The 27,319-nt window shown below is 34.4% G+C and overlaps 1 protein-coding gene across 3 annotated transcripts in view; it reads right to left on the reverse strand.

Annotated features, from left to right (window-relative positions):
• The window catches only part of LOC123564320 (glutamate receptor ionotropic, NMDA 2B-like), a 150,982-nt gene that overhangs the window by 75,080 nt on the left and 48,583 nt on the right, over positions 1–27,319 (reverse strand). Inside the window, exons 1-2 of one of the 3 annotated variants that reach the window (XM_045357819.2) lie at positions 4,043–4,201; positions 2,101–3,044 (exon numbers count right to left, since the gene is read on the reverse strand). In XM_045357819.2, the coding sequence (XP_045213754.2) occupies positions 2,101–2,571 (471 nt within the window). In that variant the 5' untranslated portion in view covers positions 2,572–3,044; positions 4,043–4,201. Of the gene's footprint in view, positions 1–2,100; positions 3,045–4,042; positions 4,202–27,319 lie in introns of those variants that run through there. The other 2 variants (XM_045357820.2, XM_045357821.2) reach the window with 2 other exon arrangements.

Genomic DNA, 27,319 nt, shown 5'->3' on the forward strand with positions numbered 1-27,319 from the left:
TTCATTTGATGAATCGTCGTGGCATGTACTAATCCCCAATGATAACGAGATTCCCGCCGAAACGCGAGGACGAGTCTATTTCATGATAACTGACGAAATAATAATTCATTATGGTTACCCATTTACTTGACAATTAAATATTGGTATTTCTTTCATTTTAAATAGTTCGTATGTATATGGCAACATAGCTCAGTTGGGTAAACTGCAGACAACAATTGGATATAAGCAAGTCGTTTTGTGGGTTCGAATCTTCATAAGAGTTTTTTTTTTCAGATTTGTTTTTTTTTTCTATTCGTTTTCATTTTTATTTCATTACTTTTGTTTCTTTCTTTGATGGTTTGAATTTGTATATATGTCTTTATATAACACAATAGCATGTTCATTATTTGCATGACTTGAGTGCATGCATTTAATCTATCATCTTTGATATATAATAAACTATTCTGATCTGCCATATCGGCTTTAGATACCTCTCTGTCGTATTGTCACAGAGCTCATGAAGGAAACCTAATTTTTATGCAAAAGTGAAATAAAAATTAATTCTCAATACTGAGTTTCGAACCCACACGCCAAAAGATCTGTTGACCATGGACATTATGCTTTACCACTGAGCTAATTTGTAATTTGAACAAAATCCGGAAATATTTAGTTTGTAACATGCTAGAAAAATGCTGAATTCCCTATGTTCCATTTTAATCTATTTATAGTCATGTTTGTAAATATCAAGTTATCGTTGGGGCATAGTAGCACGGGTAAAGTAAGCAATATGGCTGGTTCCCACTTATTAGTTTACAGTTACTTTATTTATAACACGAAACATTTAGATGTATTGAAAAGTCTTATGCCACATATTACAATTGTTAAAACAGCTAAAGATCCAGAAGACTTCATGAATATATTCCCAAATGTCGGTCAACGTAATTCAATTAGATTATATCTCAATGCATAATCGTCTGTTATAATTTATTAATATATATCGTACAATTATAAAATGACTTCAAACGCTCGCTTAGATTTTCTTAAATTTAATAAAAGTCACAAACTAGTTTCACAGTGAATGGCTCATGTGTCTAAAGATATAACAATAAAGCAGCTATATATATATTAAGCAAACATATAACCTAAAAACTTCACAGGTTTCTGATCTTGTTCAGGTATGAGTAGTAGCTTCTAAAACTATGAAATGATCTGTCCTACAATATTTGGCAGGTCTCAATCTTTCTATGATATCTTGCCGGTGACACAGCATTAAGAGGGGATATTCCAATCACACAAGATATTAAGGCACAGCCTATATTACGAGAATATTATGTGACAGTGCTTGGATATAAATTGCTCAGACTGCATTTTTACAAAAGTCATAAAATATTGATCTCTTGTTCTTTTTATGATGATTTTATCTTAAATATTGCTTAAACCCCTTTTAACCAAATGCAGATTCCATTTTCTCCAAAAGTCCTACAATGAAACATTTAGTATATAGCAGCTGCACACGAAAGGCCCATTAAAGTCTGTCAAGTTGAAAATGCATTAGACAGTTTCTTGTTAAAATATGGCTGCTTCAGGCTTCAGATAAAAACACGATTTTCAAAGTAATGAATATATAATTTAATCGTGCATGTCTGAAAATAATAGAAATAGATTTGGAAAGATGTTAATCAAATTCTTGTTACAGTTCCCATAAGTGTAATGGATTTTAAATTGCTAATCCGCTGTAAAATACTGGCTTAGTCTTGAAAGACACAATAATTTGCAATAAAAGAAAGATTTTAGTAAATGTAAATTGATTTTTAAAAAGCAGGTTGGTGAAAGTTGTAATATTTCGTGATGATGTTGAGAAACCGCTGGTTTTACGCTGGTTGCTAACACAGTCTATCGTGAGAGACAAAATGAAAATGAACACAATATTATAAACTATCGCAATGTGTTAAATGTGCGTAGCAAATGCACACTTTTCTGTGCGTCTTAAATCAAAATGAAACTATTCATTAAACCATATAAGGCAACCTGCTGTGAGTTGTGAACACACAAGTTCAAACATTTGAAATTATTTGCAATTAATCAAAGAGTGCATAAATAAATGAAATGTTTATTACATACCTGTAACGCTCCAGGGTAATGTGGGTCCCAACTGATGACTGGGTATCCTAAGTGATCGGCTAGCTGCAGTATATAATTGTTTGACGATTCAGTCCCTGAACCATGGTTTAAACTGAGTATAGTATTAACTGGCTTTTTGAATATCTGGTTACAGTACAATGATAAAATTTCTGCGGGGGATTCTGACTGTGTAAAATTTAACCATGAATCTATCACAAATTGCCGTCGTAGGTTTCTGTAAGCGATTTCTCGGCCATGTTTGATTCTTTCCTTCGTACGAACATGTGTAGATTGATATTTATTCTCAGCCAGGGACTGATAGGGCATCACTATTTGCAGAACGACGTCCTGGCGTGGCACAGCATTAACAACACTATAATCAGTGCACATAAAAATTAACACTAAAATTATACTCCCAATATTTTTCCATGTTGATATTACTCTAAACAAAACAGTTTTATTCCAATGCATGATTACACTATATAAAACAACTGCACGTAAACTATTTTTTTCTCTCCTTTTTTGCAAGAAAACTTGTATGCAGTATTATTTATTTAACTAATCACTTAACACAAAGCTGGCTCGTGAAGTAGTACACAATTTAATTTCGGGTAACAATAAGCCTATTTGCATAGTTGTTTCTCCCACAATTGAGAACATCACACAATTTGTATAATCCAATAACCTATGTAATGATCCATCATACACATCAATGAGTCCTGTCCAAAATTTTGAGCTATCCCTTGTTTGTAGAAGCTACGAATCAATGAAACGCAATTCCACGTTCTTCTCTTTGCTTCATCCAGCAGTCTGTGAAATAAGCGGAAAAATAGATAACATGTCTAAGATTTGACAAGCCCAGCAAGAATACATTTATACAGCTTTGACACTTTTATTAACTCCAATGACCAAGGCCAATCGTTACGGTATTATCTGCCAAGTCTCTGTAAATACAAAATAGACTGTACTTTATGTCTGTGCCGTTTCCTTGATATATTGGTGTATAAATATATTTATTGTGTTTTATATACATATACATATGACGTTAAAATGAACAATTATTTTGCGATAAATATTAAACACAAGATATGGTAAAATTAAGGAATTGCCATTTCTATGATCGAATATTATTTTGCATTCTAGACGAAAAAAAAAACAACAACAGTTTTACTTGTCTTTAAAAAAAAAGAAAATGTTCATCATTTTTGTTACGGATCATTAAAATAGATATGAAAGCGTACAAATTTTACACATATGCATGTAAAACATCATATATTTTATGCATTATAGATTGTACTTGCGCAATGGAATTCATCCAAACTTAAAACAATCCAAAATAAAGCAATTAAATGACTTTTGTGGTAATATCCATTCTTATGCCTAGCTTTGACAGCTGCTAATGGATATCAATTTTTGGTGTTACAGTTTTACCCTGATTCACGGCGATTATGCCTATATTTATTGTTTTTGTAGACATGTTAAATAGTTCAATTAATCAGTATTATCTGCATGTTGAGAAACGCTATTTATCAATTCATAGTAGAAATTAGTCTAGTCTCCTATCTTCGATACAAATGCAGGGCTGCGATTACACAAACGAGCAGGACTTAATTATCATAAAAACATATTCCCAGTGCATGAAGATTCTTAGTCATTCCTCATTGAATATATAGTATATAAAATAAAAGGTAAAATAGCTTGAATTTTCATGTATTGTAGAGGGAGAAAAATGATAAAATAATACAAAAATCAATCCATTACACTAAACAAGATTACAGATATGATATGGTCTCATCGTTGAATATCAACAGTAATCGCAGTAGTAATCGCAATTTATCGTTCATATTCTACATTTGTTTTATATTTCTTATTTGACATACCTCCACATTCAGTGTTATGAAATACCACGCAAATGTTTAACATATAAAATCAAAATATTTACCATTAACTAATACAACGTAAATTACTCCATTTATTCTTCACAAACAATTCCAAAGAGCAATCTTCCATCCAAAGACCATATACTTTTTCTCGATTTTTACTACAAGAATATTAACCATAATATTTATGCCTTTATTATTATGATAAGTATGTCAGCAATGAAAAGAAAACGGAAAATATTGCTTGTTATAACAAAGAGTAAATACCAGCGACCCGTTACCTGTACACTACTAACATCTGTAAACTGTTACGATAAATAATCACCGATTCCAGGACGTTTTCTGTCTACTGGTATTAATTATTGCCTTCATGCTTCCCGTTGGAGATCAACGATCTGTGGACAGTTTAGCACCTATGTACACGATAAGATTACTACATACACATGTACCACAGTATCCAGTATCTGTAGAATACATGATTTGGCTGATACCAAAGTGTATAAAGAATATTTGCAAACATTTTGCTATGTCATTTTATTGTTTATTATAATGCTGCTTGTCAAAAAATGGTTAAACGTATTTCGTTTCTTCCGCTACCAGATGTAAAACAGAAAAATTGAAAACATCAAACCTAGGCACTTGATTTGACAGTTTAAATGAATATGACATTTGATTCTTAAGAAAAGCAATATCCAGCAATTATACTGTTATCTATAACATAACTAACCTACTGTACATGGATTACAAATAAAGGTTAATATATAAACCCCGATGTAAAATGAAATTATGTTATAAACTTAACGTTGTAATGTTACAATTGAAGTGATTGTTATTTGCTGTATGATGTTTTTTTTTTATATTTTCTCATCTTCAGATAATCATAAATGCCAATATTGTTGTAAATACCTCTTAGCATTATTGTTTAACCCTTACCCTGCTAAATTTCTATAATGGACTGGTCCATCTTTCAATTTGGATAGTACCACTTATTATTCAAAGGGGTTTTCACTGAAAATTTACTGACTGAATAGAGAACAGTGCAGACCATGATCAGACTGCACGGATGTGCAGGCTGATCTTGGTTTGCACTGGTCGCAAAGGCAGAATCATCTGCCGCCAGCAGGCAAAGGGTTAATGGCGCATTAACGTCCACGTCGATTAATGTATTAAGTATGTGTATGACATATATGCATATTTACTTTGAAGTGTTCCATTGAAAATATGCTTCAAATAGGTAGCTTGCATAAACTTTTATACAGATTCCTATCTTATGTTATATATACTAATTTCAGTAAATACACATACTATGACATCGTAAAAGATAGATATGAAATATTTGTGTACAGTTACATATAATTAAACATTTACACACACACACGTCCACAAAACACTTATATAACCTAATTCTGAAAATCGTGTAATTTTATCGTCAGCCTCTTCCATAAACTATGGAAGACACGCTAAATAAACGAGTGTCTACTAGTTGGCTCAGTTTGACCTGTACCAGATTTCGAAGCGCTTTCCAAGTATTCTATTTGATATTCGACAGGCGCTGGCAGACAACACGAAAGGGTAATTTGCTCTCAATTACAGTCGCACTATTACCGAAGTTTACAGTAACATACAAGGCCCAAAAAAGGTTATTTCCATTGGAAGCCTTATTTATATTCTATTTGCATATTTAATTCCAAAGAGGAACACGACTTTTGAGACATCCTCGGATTTTGGAAGAGGTGGATGATTTATACTTCAGGAGTTTCTTATAATAGTGATAATCAAAATTCTCGTTAACTAACAAAATAAATCTGAAGTTTAGTGTTAGAACTTCGGCAGAACAGTTGCTTGTGAGCCAGAACAAAACAGTTTTATCAACACATATACTTTTAAAAATATTTAGTAACGTTCGTTATGTCAACTTGTTCTAATAGTTTTAATACGTCTATTTTTGTAATGATTTAACTGCAGTTACAATAAAAACATATTGTAAATGATGATGCACCAGATATCGTCGTATCTCATAACTCTTTCTATCTTGCTTATTTTGAAGAACAGTATCTTGTAATCTGCACTTCAAGCTGTGTTTATTTTTGTATTTTATAAGACTCTGATATTTCATTATGATTGAATTGATATTGTCATATGCCAGTACGGATAGCTGTTTCTACTGCCGAAAAGCATAATCTTAATTATTCAACGAAACAGCACGTTACTGGGATAAATTCCGTTTAATTTTCTAGTATATTTACTGTCTTGTCAATCTATGTGCTCCCTAGTTGAAGGTCGTATTTTATACAGTTTTTTCAGCTTGCAAAGACATTAGTAAGACTTACATTTTCTGACCGCAGTCCGATATTGATTTCATCTTTACTTCCTGTTTCTATCTGGGGTGAAGGTCATTTAACAGCTGATTAAAACTGTACATTTTAATTGCTGGATGAAACATTTCACAGGTTTCCGAATGGAATAAAATAGGGTTATTATAACAGTAGCTTGATCTGGGATGCAGTATTCGGCTCGAGTGGATTTTGCCAGATCGGATCTTACGAGGCGCGCAATCGCCGAGTGTGATCCGACCTTGCAAAATCCACGAGAGCCGAATACAAAGTCCCAGATCTAGCTACTGTTATAATGACCCTTTTATTATATACCTTTACCATTTTGATTCTTGTTTTGTTCTTGAACGAAATCTTCAATGTTTATCGATATTAAATGGAACATAGTGAAGTTTTTATGTGCGCTTTTTATAGAAAAGTGTCGGCTAATGCATATTAATGTAAATAGTCCGGCAGCATACAATACGGAAGGTACAATACGGAATTCAAAAGGTACAATACGGAATTTTTGTCTGTCTGTTCATATTTAATTGTGAAATACAAGCAGTTTTTTTACAGAATTTATATAGGTATATAATAAATAATATTTTCTTAAGGGGTGTACAAGTGCTTTGAGCTGTTATGTTAGACAGTATAATGCATTGCAAGGCTCCTGTGGAAAAAGCCTGTGAAACGTCATAAACCTGCACGAAATAAACTGTGAGCCTCAAATATCACTCGTTGTGAAATCTTGAAAAACAAATGGAAATTTTGACATGCGGAAAGTATACATATGTATTACTACAAAAAGATTCGACAAGAGGACTTAAATTGACCGTACTAACACCTTTAACTCTACATTGATCGATTGGCTCTTTTCTTGAACACTATAGAGTTTGATCTATTGCTTAATAATAAACGGAACACTACAACGTTGCATTTTACTCGTATTTGTAACGAACTACATGTATCAAAATATTAATGCATATATATTGGGTTTTGACGCATGAATGATCACATGCACGTATGAAACATATCATTAAATTATCAAATGATAAGACATTTCGTATCTGCATATTTGATATGCAAAGGCAACATTTCTGGGAACAATATACATTGAATTAACTTTTCCGTCGTCAGATGTTTAAATCTGACTAAATATATGGGTCTCGTTTCTTTTCCGAAATTCGTTTTCGTTAGAAAGGTAATGCCAATAATTTGATTCATTTTGGTGTCTCTACTAAACTGTCTTTACCGACCACAAGTTGCCTTATTAAACAAGACTGGAATGATTTTTCAAGTCAATGGCAGTATTTCACGGATTTCCTGTGATCAAGTATTCACATTCTCAATAGAAACAGCATCTTTATAGATAGATTAATATAAAAAAAATACTATACTTTGATTTTGGCTATTAATCCCCATCTTATTCGTACTTTACATATCTGAAAACCAACTAAATAGTGAGAAAGCGATTATGTAAATGCATACAATTTACATACGCTGTTATTAGATAATTTCTGATTTATCATTAGAAAAGCTTTGAATATAGAAGTATAACTTATTAACTACACTCAATGACAGACAATACTTCCTGATTTTCCATTCATTAGCTTTAGAGTCTGGAATATAGCTTAATTCTATACACAGGAAACGCGATATTACAGAATTATTGATGGGTTTGCACAAGAAAGGCTTCAAATGTTAGTCTGTCTGTGGGTCTCTATGTACGTTATTCATGCATTATTCAAACCGCCCACGATTACTTCTGTAGGTACATAAAACAGAGCATTTATTAAATTTTCTTTTGCATTTCAATGTTCTGAAACCACACACGTTCCAAGTAATTATGAAATGTAATTCAAAATTAGTGAAATTAATATTTTTATAAGTAATGGAACATTAGCCTCCCTTATTTCATTTGGAAAAAAAAAGGAATTAGCAAATTTTATCTTTTCATGTTACCAAGAAGATGCATTTAGTTGCAGATTAAACAAAAACGATTTGATACATTCTCAGCCATTAACATGATTAATGCAAATCTAGATTGGGGACAAGCATCTGTCAGAAACTACTTATTATATTATGAATTAGATGAATGTTTCTTTATTACTTTATGACTTTGTTGTATTGTGTTATTGACATGCTCAGGTCCCTTTATTTCTACTATTATTATTATCATGTATTCGCTCTCTCTCAACACATGCATTGTTATTTACATGTATAATACATGTTGTTATGACGATGAGTATTGTGCTCAAGTCTAAATAAACCATATGTTCTGTTCTGTTCTATTATTACAATATTAACCAGTATATTGTTTCTTTTAATTACAAATTCACGCCATTAATATACATGCTAGGTAAATATTATTATATTTCATCATATGTAGTCTGAAGCTAAGTGGCAAATAATTCTACAATATTTACAGCAGTAGTTTCATTAATTTATTTGAAATATGAACATACATTTTTCTGAAAAGACAGGGAACTGCAAATATACAAAAAATTGAATTATATATACATAACGCTTTTCTCAAAGTGCGTGTATCTAAAGGAATGATAAGCCTGTCTGTTGTTGTTCCTAGAAAATAGTTGGGGGTAAGGGAGAACAAAACGCATATCAGAATAAAAAAAGGTAAATTTATTTCCTGGTAAATAAACTCAATGGTACGAATTTAAGTGGTAATAGATTTGAACCTTGGGTGAGACATACTGTTGTAGGACACGGGTTAATACTGTTAAGGAGTTAAGTAAACGTGGATAAATATGAACAAATGTAATATTATTGAAAACGTATTCAAATTCAGCATAACCCAAAATAAACCGAACAAAATCAGAAAAACACTTCTTTGAATAGCAAACTTATCAGAATGGCTTATTACACGTTTGCCTGAAATTGTAATATTTTCTCACAAAGTATTTGACGGACATTTCATGGTTCTGAAATACTTTGTACATACCCTATGTCACTCAAGGTCTAACTGGACAGCCACCGATATAGATTTAAGTTAAATTTGGACACTTTAATTACAGCATGTTTGCCTTTAATGGATTCAAACTTTATTTGGTAAACAAGTAACTGACAGTGCTGATGTCTTTTTAGCGTATATCCAAGACAAATATTCTTTCATCTTTACAATACTCACCCAAAATAAGAATCAGCAAAACATTGACCAGACGATAATGATAGTGGTCTGTGTTGTAAATGACACAATAGTGGCAAAGAAATAAGCATGACTTTGTTTTCAATGTTTTCTCTAATTTTAACATGTCTTTCCTAATTTGTACTTTGATCTTTATCTGAGTTTCTAGAGTAAGGTCATCGAACAATGTTATTTGTTCCAGAAGTACATGTTGTGGGGGACGTCTTTATTTCGTTAATATTTGTAAAGAGTGGAAGCCTTTAGTGCTTATAGCATAAAGCGAACACGACTGGGAAGACTGACATGAGTTTATTGCACAGAGGCTGCAGCTCTGCAGAGGTTAATTTGATACAAATTATACCAAAGAACAAGGCCAAAGAACATTTATTGCAAATAGAAATGATCTAATCATAAACATTATTTTTTAGAAAAGATACAAAACTTACCAATCAAAATGACCATTAAGTCAATTAACTTTATTATTCATGACCTAAACAGACAATGAAACACTCAAGACATTTTTTCAGTATTATTTCATAATTACTCCTTTTCTAATGCTTGTTATGATTTATGGTTTCTATAGTTATGCCTCCGGACATTGTCAGATCGTTCCTCAAGAATAATAAGTGTTTTCCTTTTTGGAGAATGACACGGGTTCTCTGATGCATGATATGGATACCAAAATATCGCAAATATTAACAAAAGAGAATTATGATATTTATATTCATCATAAATCCCTTCTGAATGTCACAATAACGCAAGATAAGTCTATATATTAAGATGTAGTACAACCATTTGTCATTTATTTCAATAATGAGTGATAACTGATGGATCACCCAGGACTAAAGGTCGTCGTTATTTCATTACGTTTAAGGAAAATTCATAATCTACGTTTAGTATTTACTTTGTGCCTACATTCCAAGTATAAATGACATTGATTTTGTATAGATGCCAGTTACTCGATCTAGCATGGCTAATAAAAATAACTTGTTGCTCAAGATATTGCTCAAATATAATTGCGCGCAAATATTTACTGCATCTGGCAGTATTATGAGCATTTCCCTGGATGTTTTGTATAACTATAACTAAATACTTTACCAAATCAAATAGATATTTTGTACAATAACACATGATCTGTTGAAATCGCCGCTGTACTGGCTACTGGTATTGATTTCTGTATTATTACCTGCCTCTAGTTCGAAAATTTAATAATCTGCTTCTGAATATACCGCTAGTATTAATGAAATATATTTAGTTTGCCGAACAATAATTTTAAATCGTATTTGAACAACCCCAAAACAAAAACGAAGAAAGACAAATTAATGTTAAGAAATACTAAGTTTGCATTGTGAATGGTGAAAGTTTCTTAAACTTTACGATTATAATAAAAGACTACTTCCGCAAAAAGTTTTCTTCTATTCATTGTGTTGCTTTCGGACAGTGTCTATGCATTGTTCCAGAAATATATCTTTCCGAATCTCTGTGTTGCGATCTCTCTGAAGGTAATACAGAAAGAGAAAAAACTCAACAAAAAAGAACGATAGTACAAAATGTTAGCCAGTCACTCATAATGTCGTAATACATAAAATTGGTTCGTGTATTAGCTATGCATTCCGTTTGACCAATTTCTTTTAGTATAGTACGACATAGTAGATGCTTTTATTACTGTTTCTGTGCCACTATTGGTTTAAAATCCACAGAACACAAGAAAGCAGTATTCTCCAATGTCGAAAAGTTACACTTACATGTAGGCACGCATGAGAAATAAAACTACAAAAAGCGTCTTCCAGTTTACTCATGCTTTGATTATTTTCACACGTATCAGTTATATCTGCTGTATTTGATAGACAATATATTAGTAAAGTTAATCATTTTTACTTTTACCTAGACTTGTAAAAAGAAATGATAGTATATTCATTTTTCAGATTTATATGTTTAATATACTTAAACAAGAGCTGTCACTAATGGTGACAAATGCACCCGTAGCACCTTGACCTTTGATCTGGTGACCCCAAAGTCAGTAGGGGTGGTGTACTCAATAAGTACTATCAGCATGTGAAGTTTGAAGGTCTTGGGTGCAGTGGTTCGCGAGTAAAGTGCCTTCAGGCAAAAAGTTAACGTTGGCCCCTGTGACCTTGACCTTTGACCTGGTGACCCCAAAGTCAGTAGAGTTGGTGTACTCATAAAGTACTATCAGCATGTAAAGTTTGAAGGTCCTGGGTGCAGTGGTTCGCGAGTAAAGTGCCTTCATGCAAAAAGTTAACGTTGGCCCCTGTGACTTTGACCTTTAACTTGGTGACCCCAAGGTCAGTTGGGGTGGTATACTCAATAAGTACTATCAACATGTGAAGTTTGAAGGTCCTGGATGCAGTGGTTCGCGAGTAAAGTGCCTTCATACAAAAAGGTAACGTTGGCCCCTGTGACCTTGACCTTTGACCTGGTGACTCCAAAGTCAGTAGAGGTAGTGAACTCAATAAGTACTTTCAGCATGTGAAGTTTGAAGGTCTTGGGTGCAGTGGTTCGCGAGTAAAGTGCCTTCATGCAAAAAGTTAACGTTGGCCCCTGTGACCTTGAACTTTGATCTTGTGATCCCAAAGTAAGTAGGGTTGGTATACTCATAAAGTACTATCAGCATGTGAAGTTTGAAGGTCTTGGGTGCAGTGGTTCGCGAGTAAAGTGCCTTCATGCAAAAAGTTAACGTTGGCCCCTGTGACCTTGACCTTTGACCTGGTGATCCCAAAGTAAGTAGGGTTGGTATACTTATAAAGTACTATCAGCATGTGAAGTTTGGAGGTCTTGGGTGCAGTGGTTCGCGAGTAAAGTGCCTTCATGCAAAAAGTTAACGTTGGCCCTTGTGACCTTGACCTTTGACCTGGTGACCCCAAAATCAGTAGGGACGGTGTACTCAGTAAATACTATCAGTATGTGAAGTTTGAATGTCCTGGATGCAGTGGTTCACGAGTAAAGTGCCTTCATGCAGAAAGTTAACGTTGGCCCCTGTGACCTTGACCTTTGACCTGGTGACCCCAAAGTCAGTAAGGATGGTGTACTCAATAAGTACTATCAGCATGTGAAGTTTGAAGGTCATGGGTGCAGTGGTTCACGAGTAAAGTGCCTTCATGCAAAAAGTTAACTTTGTGACTAAGGAACGAACGAACTAACTAACGAACGAACGGACGGACAGTTGAAAACTAATATGCCTCCCTTCGGGGGCATAAAAACCTTAGAAGCGTGCGCGCATTCTTGAAGAAAATTACCTTATTTTTATTATAAATTAAGCCTTGAATAACTGCAATAAGAACTGTCAGGGTCTGTAATATGCAGGTTATTTGATCATAATGATTGATCACAAAGATGTAGAATTCTCATATGATTCTTTAATCAGATTATAGAGACGACTTTATCTTTGACGTTGACAACTACCCAAAATTAGACGGAAATGTGTCCCCAGAGTATACGTATCCTAAGAAAATCGTTTTTCAAGAACTAGCTCTAAATGAGAAGATTTAAATATTAGAAATCTCTTGACTAATAAATGTTGTTACAAGAGGACTACTGACACATGCTACGAAAAGACTTCATTTTATAAGATCAGAAGTCACTCCTACTAGTACAAACAATAAAACATTCCCTTAGCCTTGTCTGGCAACTTTTAACTTTTCTGTAACTTTTGAGAGTGACATATAAAATACACAAAAATCAAACAAGCATATATAGATAAAATATTTGTTAACACACGTACAAGGTTATTTAAGGAAGAAACAATGCAAAACAGCTCTAAAAACAGCGCCTGTATTGTGACTGATTCATCCACAATACAGCTAATCACCACGTTTTTCTGTTTGCAATGACTACTCAAATATAAACGTCATGACATCCTGCAGAAACTTGACCTGACCGGATAACCTGTGAAATACAACAGAGGAACCGGGACATAGACCTTTTTGAAACAGATTTCAAAATCAATTGAGATAAGAAACTTGTAAGTATGTATCTATGCATATATGTATGTAGGTCTTGGTCTTGTCTTGTCACTGAATTGCACTGCACTGCACTGTCATTGTATAGTATTGTATTGTATTCTACAGCACTGCCATTGTATTGTATTGAATTGAATTGAATTGCATTGAATTGCATTGCATTGCATTGCATAGTATTGTTTTGTATTGTATAGTATTATAAGATGACATTGGTAAAAAATGAAATCTGGCCAGATAATGGTGGGAATGGGCTAGTTTTATTAGACTTTGATAGAAAATGACAAATTAATTGCAATTTTGTTGAAAATGAGGATAAAACCCCAAAATATCACATTTTCACTGTTTTGAGTGTATTTTTTCAAAAACTGCATATTTATAGGCTACTGATTGCTATTTTCTGGCCATCAGAGGTAAAAGTGAATATATATAACAGTTTAAATGTGTAATTTGCATGCAGATCAGAGTAGAAAATGTCAAAACAGGGCAAAACAAGGCTGAATTTAGGGTAACTGCTTCAAAATTATGTCGCGACAGCTATTTTTGACAAAATCTGACGCTTTGTCTTATGGTACTGAAAATGCCATAAAAAATTGGAAACTGTTGATATCAAGCTAAAACCTTGTATTTCTTCATGCATTTGGGTTTCTTGTACATTTCAAATGAAACTGGCACACTGTCAGAGAAAATAATTTTTCTTATAGGCATACAGACACTAAATAGAAAAATGGCGCGAAAAAAAATGGTAGTCGCATAATGGCGGATACAAATAGTCCTCAGTTTTTTCGCTGTGTAGAGCTATTTTCCTTATTTTCTTTGCAATTTTTTGGGTAAAATCACATGACAGATCTATGCTTGACACGAAGATAGCATTTTGATCATGAAATAACACCATGACAAAATTTTTCATGGAAACTTAGATCATACACCACCAGTATAATTTGGGGTCTCATTTTTTAGCTGATTTTGCAGTTTGTGTGTTTGACTGAAATTATTTTTCTTGCATTAAACATGATCCCCACTTTTCTTTTGATTTTTATTTAGCACTGACAATATTCTTCAAGAAAATGTAAGTTACAGAAATTTAAAATGGGTCCTGATGTGTGCTGCGATCATTGGAAATAGGTCAATTTCATATAGAATATAGAACAACAACTATTTAGTGTGTTATAACCTAATAGGGTTATTATAACAGTAGCTTGATCTGGAATGCAGTATTCGGCTCGAGTGGATTTTGCCAGATAAGATCTCACGAGGCGCGCAAGCGCCGAGTGTGATCCGACCTTGCAAAATGCACGAGAGCCGAATACAAAGTCCCAGATCTAGCTACTGTTATAATGACCCTTTTATTATATACCTTTACCACTTTGATTCTTGTTTTGTTCTTGAACGAAATCTTCAATGTTTATCGATATTAAATGGAACATAGTTAAGTTTTTATGTGCGCTTTTTATAGAAATGTGTCGGGTCATGCATATTAATGAAAATAGTCCGGCAGCATACAATACGGAAGGTACAATACGGAATTTAAAAGGTACAATACGGAATTTTTGTCGGTCTGTTCATATTTAATTGTGAAATACAAGCAGATTTTTTACAGAATTTATATAGGTATATAATAAAGTATTGTATTGTATTGTATTGTATTGTATTGTATTGTATTGCATTGCATTGCATTGCATTGTATTGTTCACGATCAACCTGAGGTTCCTTCGTCGGAGCATTCTTCAATTATCAATTGTAAATCGAGGATATGTATGGACAAACAGGCGGACGGTTAAATTTCTATTTGCCGGCCTTCATGGGCATTAAATTTAGTAGTTTACAGCATCAATCAGCTAAAATTTTATAATAACGTAAGACCGGGTATATCATATTCAGTACAACAATTTGGCAGGTGGTAAGTGCAAATAGTTTCCTATTTCCGAAGCGCAAACTTCTACTAAATGTACTAGAAAATCTCATATTTGTGTGTAACTTGCGAAGTAATCGAGAAGTAAAAAAATAAACTTAGAAAGATAACTATTCGTTGTATATTGTAATACATCAAATTTAATCTGTTTGAATGAAGCGTAACTTAAGCACAGAAAACTTCATCTGATACTGATAAATGCTACCGAATTTTATTAATGTCTGATAACATTGTTACCTTGATACGTAATCATAATAATATCTTTATAATCATATTCAAGATTCTCTCTTTGTTCGTCGCAGATCACATCACGCGTTCAAAGTATTCTTGCTGCAAGGAAACATACTTTTGGAGATTTGCTAGTATTTGATTTTAGGCAGGGAAATAAGGCGGGTGCTCAGCATCAATGACATTTTCTAGTTCTATATAATATGTACAGTTAAATATTTGTGACTGGATGCATTGTTAAGAATAAGCTGTATGTCTTTTAAACCTTTACTTGTGCGTTTAGTTTGCATAAAATCAATTTTTACAAGTATGTCAATTAACTATCCGTTATTAAATAAATGAAACTTTAATGCTGTAATGTTCAACGGTTTCTATGAAAGAACATTAGTAGCAGAATGTATTGAATCACCCTCGTATGAGTAAGTCAGGTAAGTATATCTCTATATTGCACTTGGCATTGCTTGGGCAGAATAATGGCCCCGTAAATGTCGATAATACATGTACGTCATTTCCACCGAAAATGTAGATAGATAGTGCGTGCATGTGTAACCTTATTGTCGATTAAGATCACATTTCTACCGTAGATCATTTGTACAGTAAATGTCGTTTCAAACAGCACTTCTACCATAAATGTGTATTAATGAGGTGTTTCTACCGAGAATGTCGATTCAAACAGCAATTCTACAATTTAACAAGATTCCTTAGGCTGGCCTTCCATAATTCTCTTCTTTAGTTTTGTCTTCATGAATCATGACTTCGTAACATAAAACGTTAACATAAAAGCTATGTGAGGTGTTCTTTAAAACAACATTTTACTAATATTGACAAAGCAGACCGCTTTCAGTTTAGGAAACAACTTGGTAAAATTTTAAAGATTCATCCTATTATGAAAAGAAATGTAATTATATGTCCAAATATAGAACTAGGATGTTATATTTAATTTCCTTTCAGTAGACATTTGAGAATTAAGCCGAAGTGGAGTGTGAACTGCGGGGCGGATTGACATTTCAGGGGGCTCATTTCAACATAATTCAATCTTATTATTTGTTACTATTACGGTGATACAGTTTACCCGTTTATTGCCCCTGTTTAATGAGGGGTGATATATATCTTCCTTTTGTCGTCTCTCTAAAAGCCGTCCATCCGTCCTTCTGTCCGTCAAACAAATATTTGTAATACACATAACTCCAAAAATATTTAACCTACCCTATTTACACTTTACTGAAATGTCAGGTATAGGCGCAATGTGAGCTGATGTGATCGCCCTGTGTCCGTCGTCCATATTCGTCGTTAGTGATGAACAACTTCAAATTTAACACTCCAGAGGTCAATGTCTAGTCCAGTCCTAATGCGACTAGGTCCCAATGTTTGTCTTACAAACTACTTTAGTTTGAAAATAAGGCCGTTATGCTAGACTCTGTTGAAAGCTTTGCTAGTGTCACAAAAACATTACGTGTTGCTTCCTTATCACAAAATGTTTTCGATGTCAATCAGATAGATATACTAGTATATAAATAAGATTATTTACACGTAAAATGTCATATGAACATGTAAAAATCATACGTTACACACAACGTTTAAGAGATACAGGTCTATATTTCGAGAAAAAAGATTTATCACCTTTTTGAATAAGGACATTGACATCTTTCCCTGTACTTATATATACACTATGTTGAATGGATCTATTAGTACGTATACATAGTTTCTTACATCTTGAATGAGAAGTTTTCTTAAAATGCTTGTGGCTTACTCCCACAAATCCATTAGCTTTATCGATGAAAGTGTTTCAAGTTTGGTCCTTTTTTGTTCAAAATCTGACAAATTAAGCTTGATGTAGGTTTTGACTTTATCAAGAAATGCAGAGATACCCCGAGTTTTCGAAGAAAATTGGATTTTTCCGTTTCCACAGCTTGATGAGTTTTCTGTAAGAAATGACTTTACCATATTCTAATAGTGTCCTTGATTAGATTAACTTAGATCGCTTAGAGTAAATTCAGTATTGTTAAAAAGACTTTATTGGCATCTCGTTTCATGTTGTTAACTTTATTTCTTATCTTTTTGTAACAATTCCAATCTGATAAGTTTCTCGGATCCACTGATTTACATCAAGTGGTCGGGATATTTTTCTTGTAGTTGTACAAGGGCATATAGTTTGGTTTTGCTGTTGGGAAATTCTGAAAACTTATTTGTTTTATTTTTACGTTGCAAGATCCACAAATTTGTCAAACGAATTTTGTTACTGAGTTCATTAATTGCTGCGTTTATAAGATTCGTCATTTATTCAATAGTAAATATATCTCGGAATCTTGATAATCTGTATTAAGTTTATCAGAGTATATAATGTTAGGCCGTCCAGCTGATCTAAACACGATTAGTAACATGAAACTTGTACATGTATATTTTTGATCGCATAGAACCAGAAGTTACATCAACGTTTTCGGCGCGCGTATTTTATGTCAGACCTAAAACACGGTATTAATCGATAGCCCTACCTGTTCTTGATCAATCTATATCGGTGATCCGCTTGGAATACTGTTATTTAGAAAGATATGCGAGAAATACTTCGCTTATATCGGTCTTTCGCTCCGCGACATTGTTTACTTCCGGTTGCTCCGGTGTCACCGTACGTTTTATGTAACGTCGTTTCCGATTGGACAGTAGCTATCTCCACGTACGTCACGTACCGTTGTCGTATGCGGAGCTGCGCTAAAACTATAAAAGGCCCGATTTTCGGCTCCTCATTTGTCAATCTTTCCTCCACCCTGAAGACAGTAACCCCTATGTTGAATGCATAAAAATCGGCTCCACAAATATTAATTTATCCTGACATAAGCATACTGTATAAGAGTCATAGAACAGTAACTTCTGGAGTTATGTGGAATTTATGAATACTTTATGAACTACTGAATATTTTACCCTGGAACTGCTAAAACTTTATATCTGAATAAAACATGTGTGACTGAACACTGATTTTGCCTTTTTGCTAGAGATATAGGTACAATGTCATCACTCTTTGTTAGAACCCAACTCAACAACTGTTCCCGGTACTAGGCAGGAGTGCCGGCGGAACAACTGGTGTCAGAAGTGCAGGATATTTATTTCAAGACTGACTGTAGAGAATCAACACAACAAACAAAGTAACCAGTATGTACCAACATTTAGTTCCAGCAATCTGATCAACTAAGCTCCGTAATATAGCTCCATGAAACAAATTGCTCCATAGAATTGCTCCGGAACGCTAAAGTAGCTCCATAAAAAAAATGTTCCCTAACAATAATATTGCTGCATAGCCATAAAGTGGCTCCACACAGAAATAGCTCCACAGCATTTGTATTTTGGCTCCACGAGGAATGAAGCTCCACAATCGGCTCCGGTGAAGACATTAGCTACGCAGAAACCATAAGCAACAATCTACCTTGAGTATAATAGTACATTAAAGGAACGATTGACCATTCTATCACCCTATTACTAGTTTAAGTCGACACTCCTGGGTGATAGAATTTAGCTCCACGGATTCTATCGGCTGGTTCCATTAGATCCAAGGACCATTTGTTAGGGGGACTGCTGTTACCAAATATAAGAGAATCTCTACATCACAATACCTGCCAATTACCTTGAAATAGACAAAAGGGATGGCTTGTTCCAATACATTGAAATGTAACACAACTGAAATGGAGACTGGAAACAAAGCTGTTGGTGATGATCTTCGGCTTGAATATGAAAATACAGACCTGAATCATGAAACAGATATTGAATCATGTGAAAGCGAAAGAGGAATGCACCTTGGGGGAAGCCTGAAAACTTCTGTAATGATTAAAGAGGAAAAGAGACTTGGTAATTTGGTAGAAGATTTTTCCAGTAGTATTGAAGCCCATAGAAAATACCATTATGAAATCCATGAACAATTAAGAGTCTTAGAACATGACCTTCAGGGTATTAAAGAGTTACAACAGAACAGTGTGAGGTAATATCCTAGTGAGAATGCCGTACCAGAGGCAAATCAAATTTCACTTCCTCATATGCACTATATAGACAACACGATGTCTGAGACAGAAAATGACTACCAATCAGTAAACCAAGAAGAAGAAAGCAGTACAAATTCAAACTGTAATATAGTTCTTAAACCACCTACTTATGATGGAAAAGAAGATTTACAAGAATTCCTTGAATCATTTAACATAATCTGCCAAATAAACAGCTGGGATCAAAAGACAAAGGGACTTTATTTAGCAAGTTGTCTTACTAAAAGTGCTAGATCAATTCTTCCAGATCTAGACCAGAATGAGAAATGGGACTATAACAACTTAGTAAAGAAACTGAATGACCACTATGGAACCTTAAACCAGAAAGAGATATTTAAAGTCAAACTGAGAAACAGAAGACAATTTCCCGGAGAGTCTATCTCAGACTTAGCTCAAGATATTATGAAATTGACCAAACTGGCACATCCTAATTTTTCCATGGGCTTGACTGAAACTTTTGCAATAGACAAATTCATTGAAGCTATCAGTGATTCTGACATTCCATTACGTTTATTGGAGAGGCTACCTAAAACTTTAAAGGAAGCTGAGATAACCGCAACCAGGTTTGAAGCTTTATGCAAAGCTGAAACCCTTCGACAACAGATGATACCCATAACTGCCACAAATACGAATGATGGATGTGAAAATGACAATTCCTGGAATGAACTCCCAGACCCTTTATTGAAGGGCAATGATCACGGAAATTACAGTGCCCTTACTGGATACCAAGAACAGTTACAGATACTTAACTCCCAATTTCCATGTGAATACTCATATATAGCCCAATATCCAGAGGCTAACATAGACGAGGATTTATTTATTGACCAGTGCATTGTCGAGACCGATGACCACACACAAAACACACCACGGAGGACATACTACGACTAAGGAACAGAAGAAGAGAATTGTCTGATGAACTGTTATGTAATAGGATTACGTAGTGTAATCAATTTTTGGTATTACTATTGGTGTTGTACTGTTCTTAAAATTTGTGAAAATAGAAGTTTAATTATAATTAATGTTTTATGCTAAAATAGTGTTACCAGTATAAGGTCTAGTTTATACATAAATGTCTATTTAAACTAAACTAACAGTATATAACTTTTCCTATTAATTAATGCTATTTCTTTATCACTAATTGATTTTTAATTTTTAGCCATTAGTCTGTATTGTTTTATTTTGACACTGTACCCTAAATACCATCTAAAATGGTCATACTCTGTTAATAGTGCACTATTACTTTAGGATCATATTGCTATAGCTATATTAGAAATGTATATGGGATTTTGCAGTATATAGATGTTGAATATTATTAAAGGTATCCATGAGCCATCTTTATATGTAATGTGTAAAGGTTCCGTACGGTCAGTTGTTTATTGCACATTTTTATATGTATATAAATCATTGTCAGCACATGCGTTATTTCTGCTATTACTAATAGAATATTTGAATATTATGGGAGACTTGTTTATGGTAACTAGAAGATGTTACTACTTTTAGGCCTACACCTATTGCTGACTTAAATCCTGTCCTATTGTTATTTGCTCACGAGCCTTAGCAGGGTTCTCGGTATGTAAGTTGATTAAGAATGTCCGATTGGAGGCCCTGCGGGTACACCTTTTACATGTACCTTGCACACCTTTACATGTGCCATTTCACACACCTTTACATGTGTTGTTTGACATACGCCGGTGGGCCGGGGGTTAAAACTCCGTTTCCTCCTTTAATAGGCAGTCACTTTTTGGGATCCCGACAGGTATTATTATTGTATTATTTATATTGGCGCCCAGGGTCGTGCAAGCCCTTTTGTCTCCCCACTCTTTTTGTACTTTTAATGTGCCACTGTGATTGAGATTTTATTTTGGGATGTTTATATTCCTGTTTCAGTTTACGAATCATTTTATAGTAGGCCTGGCACTTAGGATAAGGATACCGTGTTTAAGAGTTTAGTATGAATATAAATAAGAATACCAAGTAATAATATTCTGAGGAATATAAGAGTAAATGTTATATTGGGTGCAGTGTAATTTTGTTATACAGAGTAATTTTCTTATACGGTGTAATTTTGTTACACTGTGTAATTTTGTTAATCTGTTTATGTGATTATTTTAAAGCAGAATACCTTTAGTGTGTTAGTTTTAGTGAGCAAGACATATTTAAGTTGTAAAAGTAACGCGTCAAACTGTAACCATAAATTTAATTATTAATCTTATGCCTTGTTTTAAAGTAAGCTATTCTTTCGGCCGAGGATAGGATACTTACTTATTGTTTAATTATTACTTTTGATAAACATAGTTATAAGAATAGTAAGAAATTACAGACTTATATGTTGCTGAATTTGCCAGTTGTATTATTGTTTGTTGTCATAGTTGGGCAAGTTAAGGTAGTTCAGTAAAATGTTTAGCCGCGGATTTTGTATAAAATATTTGAAAAACAGTCGCTATCTTTAACGATAATTATGTTGTTGTATATTTGTGTGATTTAACATGCATGTCATTCTTAATTTCATGATTACATGAATGTTTTAATCAATCTAGTTTTGATCAGTTTGACTCTCCACCAGCTTTCATTTACTAAAGTTTCCTTACTGAGTACTTTCATTTTCACTCCAATTCAGGGACTGAATTCCTTTTAGGGGAGGGTGCAATGTTAGGCCGTCCAGCTGATCTAAACACGATTAGTAACATGAAACTTGTACATGTATATTTTTGATCGCATAGAACCAGAAGTTACATCAACGTTTTCGGCGCGCGTATTTTATGTCAGACCTAAAACACGGTATTAATCGATAGCCCTACCTGTTCTTGATCAATCTATATCGGTGATCCGCTTGGAATACTGTTATTTAGAAAGATATGCGAGAAATACTTCGCTTATATCGGTCTTTCGCTCCGCGACATTGTTTACTTCCGGTTGCTCCGGTGTCACCGTACGTTTTATGTAACGTCGTTTCCGATTGGACAGTAGCTATCTCCACGTACGTCACGTACCGTTGTCGTATGCGGAGCTGCGCTAAAACTATAAAAGGCCCGATTTTCGGCTCCTCATTTGTCAATCTTTCCTCCACCCTGAAGACAGTAACCCCTATGTTGAATGCATAAAAATCGGCTCCACAAATAGTAATTTATCCTGACATAAGCATACTGTATAAGAGTCATAGAACAGTAACTTCTGGAGTTATGTGGAATTTATGAATACTTTATGAACTACTGAATATTTTACCCTGGAACTGCTAAAACTTTATATCTGAATAAAACATGTGTGACTGAACACTGATTTTGCCTTTTTGCTAGAGATATAGGTACAATGTCATCACTCTTTGTTAGAACCCAACTCAACAACTGTTCCCGGTACTAGGCAGGAGTGCCGGCGGAACAATATCTCCTAACAAATATTTTACTGAATAGTTTACATGCCAGTTTCAAACAAGATAAGACGGACATATGGAATGACAAAGACAAATCTTTATTCTCCTACACAAAGTAATGACAAAATAAGCCATACCTTATCACCTTTATAAGCCAGGTTTTCCTTTTGCAATTAATGTAAAAATTAAATTATGTTGAGACGATTCCTACGAACTGTATATCGTCTTTGCTTCGTTTCATTTTGCAAACGTATATTATGTCGAAAAGAAATTATTAAGAATGGGTTTATTTTAATGGAAACATGTTTAGCTCATGCTGTGCGTCTTCAGTTCCGTTTCTGGTCGGTGCACGACGCGCGACTATACAATAAAGCAAGCAACATGACGCTCGACAATACGACAAGACGGAAAACCATTCGACACAACAATGTTGTGTCGTATTGTGGCCCGGCGTTTCGTATGACAAGCGTCGTGTCGCACTGATGCGCCTCTGGTGGTGTATCGAAAGTCTTCTCTTCTATATCCACGCACAGTATGCAATAAGACTCGCGACACGACGCACAACAGTGCGACACGAGGCTTGCCTCACAACACGCAAGAGCGAAAATACGACACGTCATCGCAACATAAATGTCAATTGTCGTGTCGCATTTTTGTGCGTCGTTTCAAACAGTCGTGTCACAAGTTATGTGTCAACTTCAAGGATGTTAAACCATAATTCAACTCGACGCGTGACATTTATGTCGCAATATCGTATCCTATTGTTGTCTGCCGTATCGTGTGTCATGCGTCGTTTTGAACTGTCGTACGTCTGTTGCGGATCGTTTCGTATTTTCGCGCGTTGTAGTGCATGTATTTTGTCTTGTGTATTGCATTTCCATGCGTCGTGTGGCGTGTCGTTTCGTTTTGTCGCACGTCGTGCAATGCGTCATGACGACGTACGAGCTAAACGGGAGAGTTTCGTTTATTCGCTTTGATGGTGTTCTGTAGAGTTTATCTGTGTTCATTAAATCTACACTCGTTCAACTGTGATACCGATACCGTTTTGTCTACACTTATGTATAGCTTTTCTGAACGACACGATTCCCAGGCAAACGTAATTAAATACTCCTAATACATTCATTATATTGATAAATTAATTGATATGTAAATAAATGGAATTGTAATTAGTAGCAATGAAGACAATGTATTCTTGAATAACGTGGGTGCTAATGGCACAAACCGATGCAAAAACCATACTTGAGTAAATATTGAAGTTACAAGCCAGTGTTTTCTCTTTCTCATTTCTGTTTTTAATGTTCATGTATGTTTTACTATTTACGACAAGAATGTCATACAGTGCCGCACCTCGCATACACAAAACAGAACTTTCTAAATCGCTATCAGCCTACCGCTGATATCGCCCCTAGTAACGTAAAATAGTGCGATACACAAAAATGTATCATTGCGTTCAATGACGAAAGAAAACTGATGAATCATTCAAGGCCAAAGAGCTTCGCCATTTCATTTTGTATGAGGAAGAAAACATAATCTGCTTTTAACATTTACCCGGTGTCTACATTGTCAGTGTGATAGACATTTATGCCGGATAAAAGTCACTTATAGGAAATAGCAATGCTTAATGAGATAAGTTGTTTTAAGTTATTGCTGCAATAAGAAAGTATGAATATATTAAAAAAGGGAGCGTTTTAAGTTGTTTTTACAATCAAAATTTGAATTCGGTCCTTTACACCTGAATGTTGTAATGTTGCACCTACCTTACGTTTGAGCTTTATCACCACCGTAATTCTTTTGATCAAATAAAACAATGACGGACGAGGGCAGTATGACAGACAAATCTGCTGTTTGCCATTTGCTGATTTACCGAACGTAAAGTCATTGGATTTATGCGGAACGCAGAGAACAGCTAACAAGATAAATTTGCCAAAATATTGCATTTACATTTTCATATTTTTGTAGCTTCCTCACAACAACCACCTAATATCTATCAGCATTAGATGTTGCACTAGTTTCTTAAACTGTGATTTTCTCCGTAACTTTATACAGCTCCATAGCTTTTATGTATAACATAAGAATTGGCAGCCGTCATATCAAGGAAATCATTTTCGGAATTATAAAATCCCTTGATAATTTTACTAGACGAAAAGATGTTGTAAAATCGGATATTCCGAGAAGAAGAAGTAGTGATATGTTTAGTTACTTATTGATTACAGTGCACAGTATATTAACATATATGGAACTATCATCATATCCCAACGGAATTTATAGAAAATACTGCGTCAGGTTTTATTCCGCTTTGATAAGCAAATATTGATCTTCGTTTTTCTTATAATAATGTCTCGTGTCTGTATTGTATTTTCGTCAGTTTTTCAATCTTCCGGTGTCAGTTACAGTCAAAGTAGTAGCTATCAGTCCAGTAAGATATGAAGTGAAAAGTCTCCCTAGAGCATGTCTAGAATTAGAAAATCTGACCCACCGCCCCTCACTTTGAAAATGTGTTGATAGTAAAGACTGGTTAGGTACAATCTCAAACAAAATCCCAGGTGCATAATTTTACCTTCTGGATCACGTTTCATGGCCCTAGATCAAACGTGCATAAATATATCTTATCAAAGTCAAGGGCTAGAATTCTGTTCTTACTCAAGGAAACAACAGCAAAAAACTTGCTAAACAATTTCGTGTATAATGACTCCGGGTCATTTACTTTTCTGACATTGGAACTGGACAAATCTGAACGGACGATCGGAGATCAGGACGGACATACATACGGACAACGACAGATCTAAGTGCCACCAAATTTTGTGGGAAAGGGTACAAAACCTCTAGAGATCAAATGATTTGAAACATGGAGCTTATTCTGAATACCTTATTATATACCTATATGACAGAAATACAGCTTTTAGTTCACAAGTAAATATGAGCAGGCAGAAAAAAATCCGTATAGTATCTTTTGTATTGTATGATCATGCCGGACTACTTTAATTTAATATGCATACCTTGACACAATTCTATAAATAGCATACGCAAAACTGCACTCATTTTTATTTTAACGCCGACAAACATATACGATTTCTTTCGATAAATTAAACAACAGTACATAGATCTAGGATTTTGTATTCGGTTCTAGTGGATTTTGCAAGAACGGATCGCACTCGGCGCTTGCGCGCCTCGTGAGGTCCAGTCTGGCAAAATTCACTCAAGCCGAATACTGCATCCAAGATCGAGCTACTTTTATAATAACCCTATTATATCTTTCATTAGTCTTAAGCATTTAAAGCTTATCGACATGAACATTGGCATACAAATGGATTTTCACATCAAAAGAAAATGTTAACCAGAAATAAGAGCTTAAAAAAGGAAACAAAAATATCGACTTAAGTCGATATTTTTGCATCTCTTTACATGAAATGGCATTTATTCATACAACATTGATGACAAGAGAGATCATTTCAAGTTTATTTCTGTAAACTTTTCCAATTATGATAGGCAGTTATTATTTGATATGTACCTCTCAATTAATCAATTTTCTAGAATGTGTAGTCATTTTAACGTAATCAGTATATCATCAGCACGACTACCGTTACATGAACATTAAACAATTAAATATTTCTCTAGTAATTTAAAGACAATTGTGCATTAAGGAATATCAACACCTGACAGTTATGAAGATGTTGCTTATCTGGTAAAACACAAAACGGTTCATTAAAAGAGGTTATGATCTGACTTCTTTGAGATACATTTAATTTTGGTTTTCAGCCATTTTGAATTGGCCTTTACGCTTTGCTATTTGATTGTGTTTGGCAGTACAAGCTGAAGACTCCTAGATGCATGTTTCAATAATAGTCCTCTGAACTGTTGCTCCGCTATATTATATAACAGATTCAGCGGGGATCGCTTTCATAGTACTGCGACTTTGAACATTGTAGGGGTACGAGCGGGGACTGCTGTTAATCATAAACCGGTTTAAACTATCCAGTGTTGTTTTTGTCAAACCAATCATTTTATTGCGGTGGCTAATTGTGTTAATCTATTCGTTTGTTTTTGTTCTTGCTGTCTAATTGTAAAACAAGCTTTTTATGTTTATGCCATTTACCAATTTAGCACTGCTGTAGGGCTTTGTTTCGGCTAGGAACATGGCGTTTTCTTGATTTTTTGCATTAATCTCATGTGCAATTTGCTTGGTTTCGTTTTATGCCTCTAAATAATTACTTTTCACACTTGATTTTTCCTCTGTCGCGCTACTGAAATTACCTTTTTCCAATGTGATTACTAACAAGTGTTTGCTTTGAATATGCTGTAGCCTTGTTGTCTGTGAGACAATGGCAACGAACTTTTCTTAAAGTAGGCAAATTATTTCAATCATGTTCCATTCTGTT

Source organism: Mercenaria mercenaria, chromosome 2 (assembly GCF_021730395.1).
Source record: "Mercenaria mercenaria strain notata chromosome 2, MADL_Memer_1, whole genome shotgun sequence".
Lineage (NCBI taxonomy): Eukaryota > Metazoa > Mollusca > Bivalvia > Venerida > Veneridae > Mercenaria > Mercenaria mercenaria.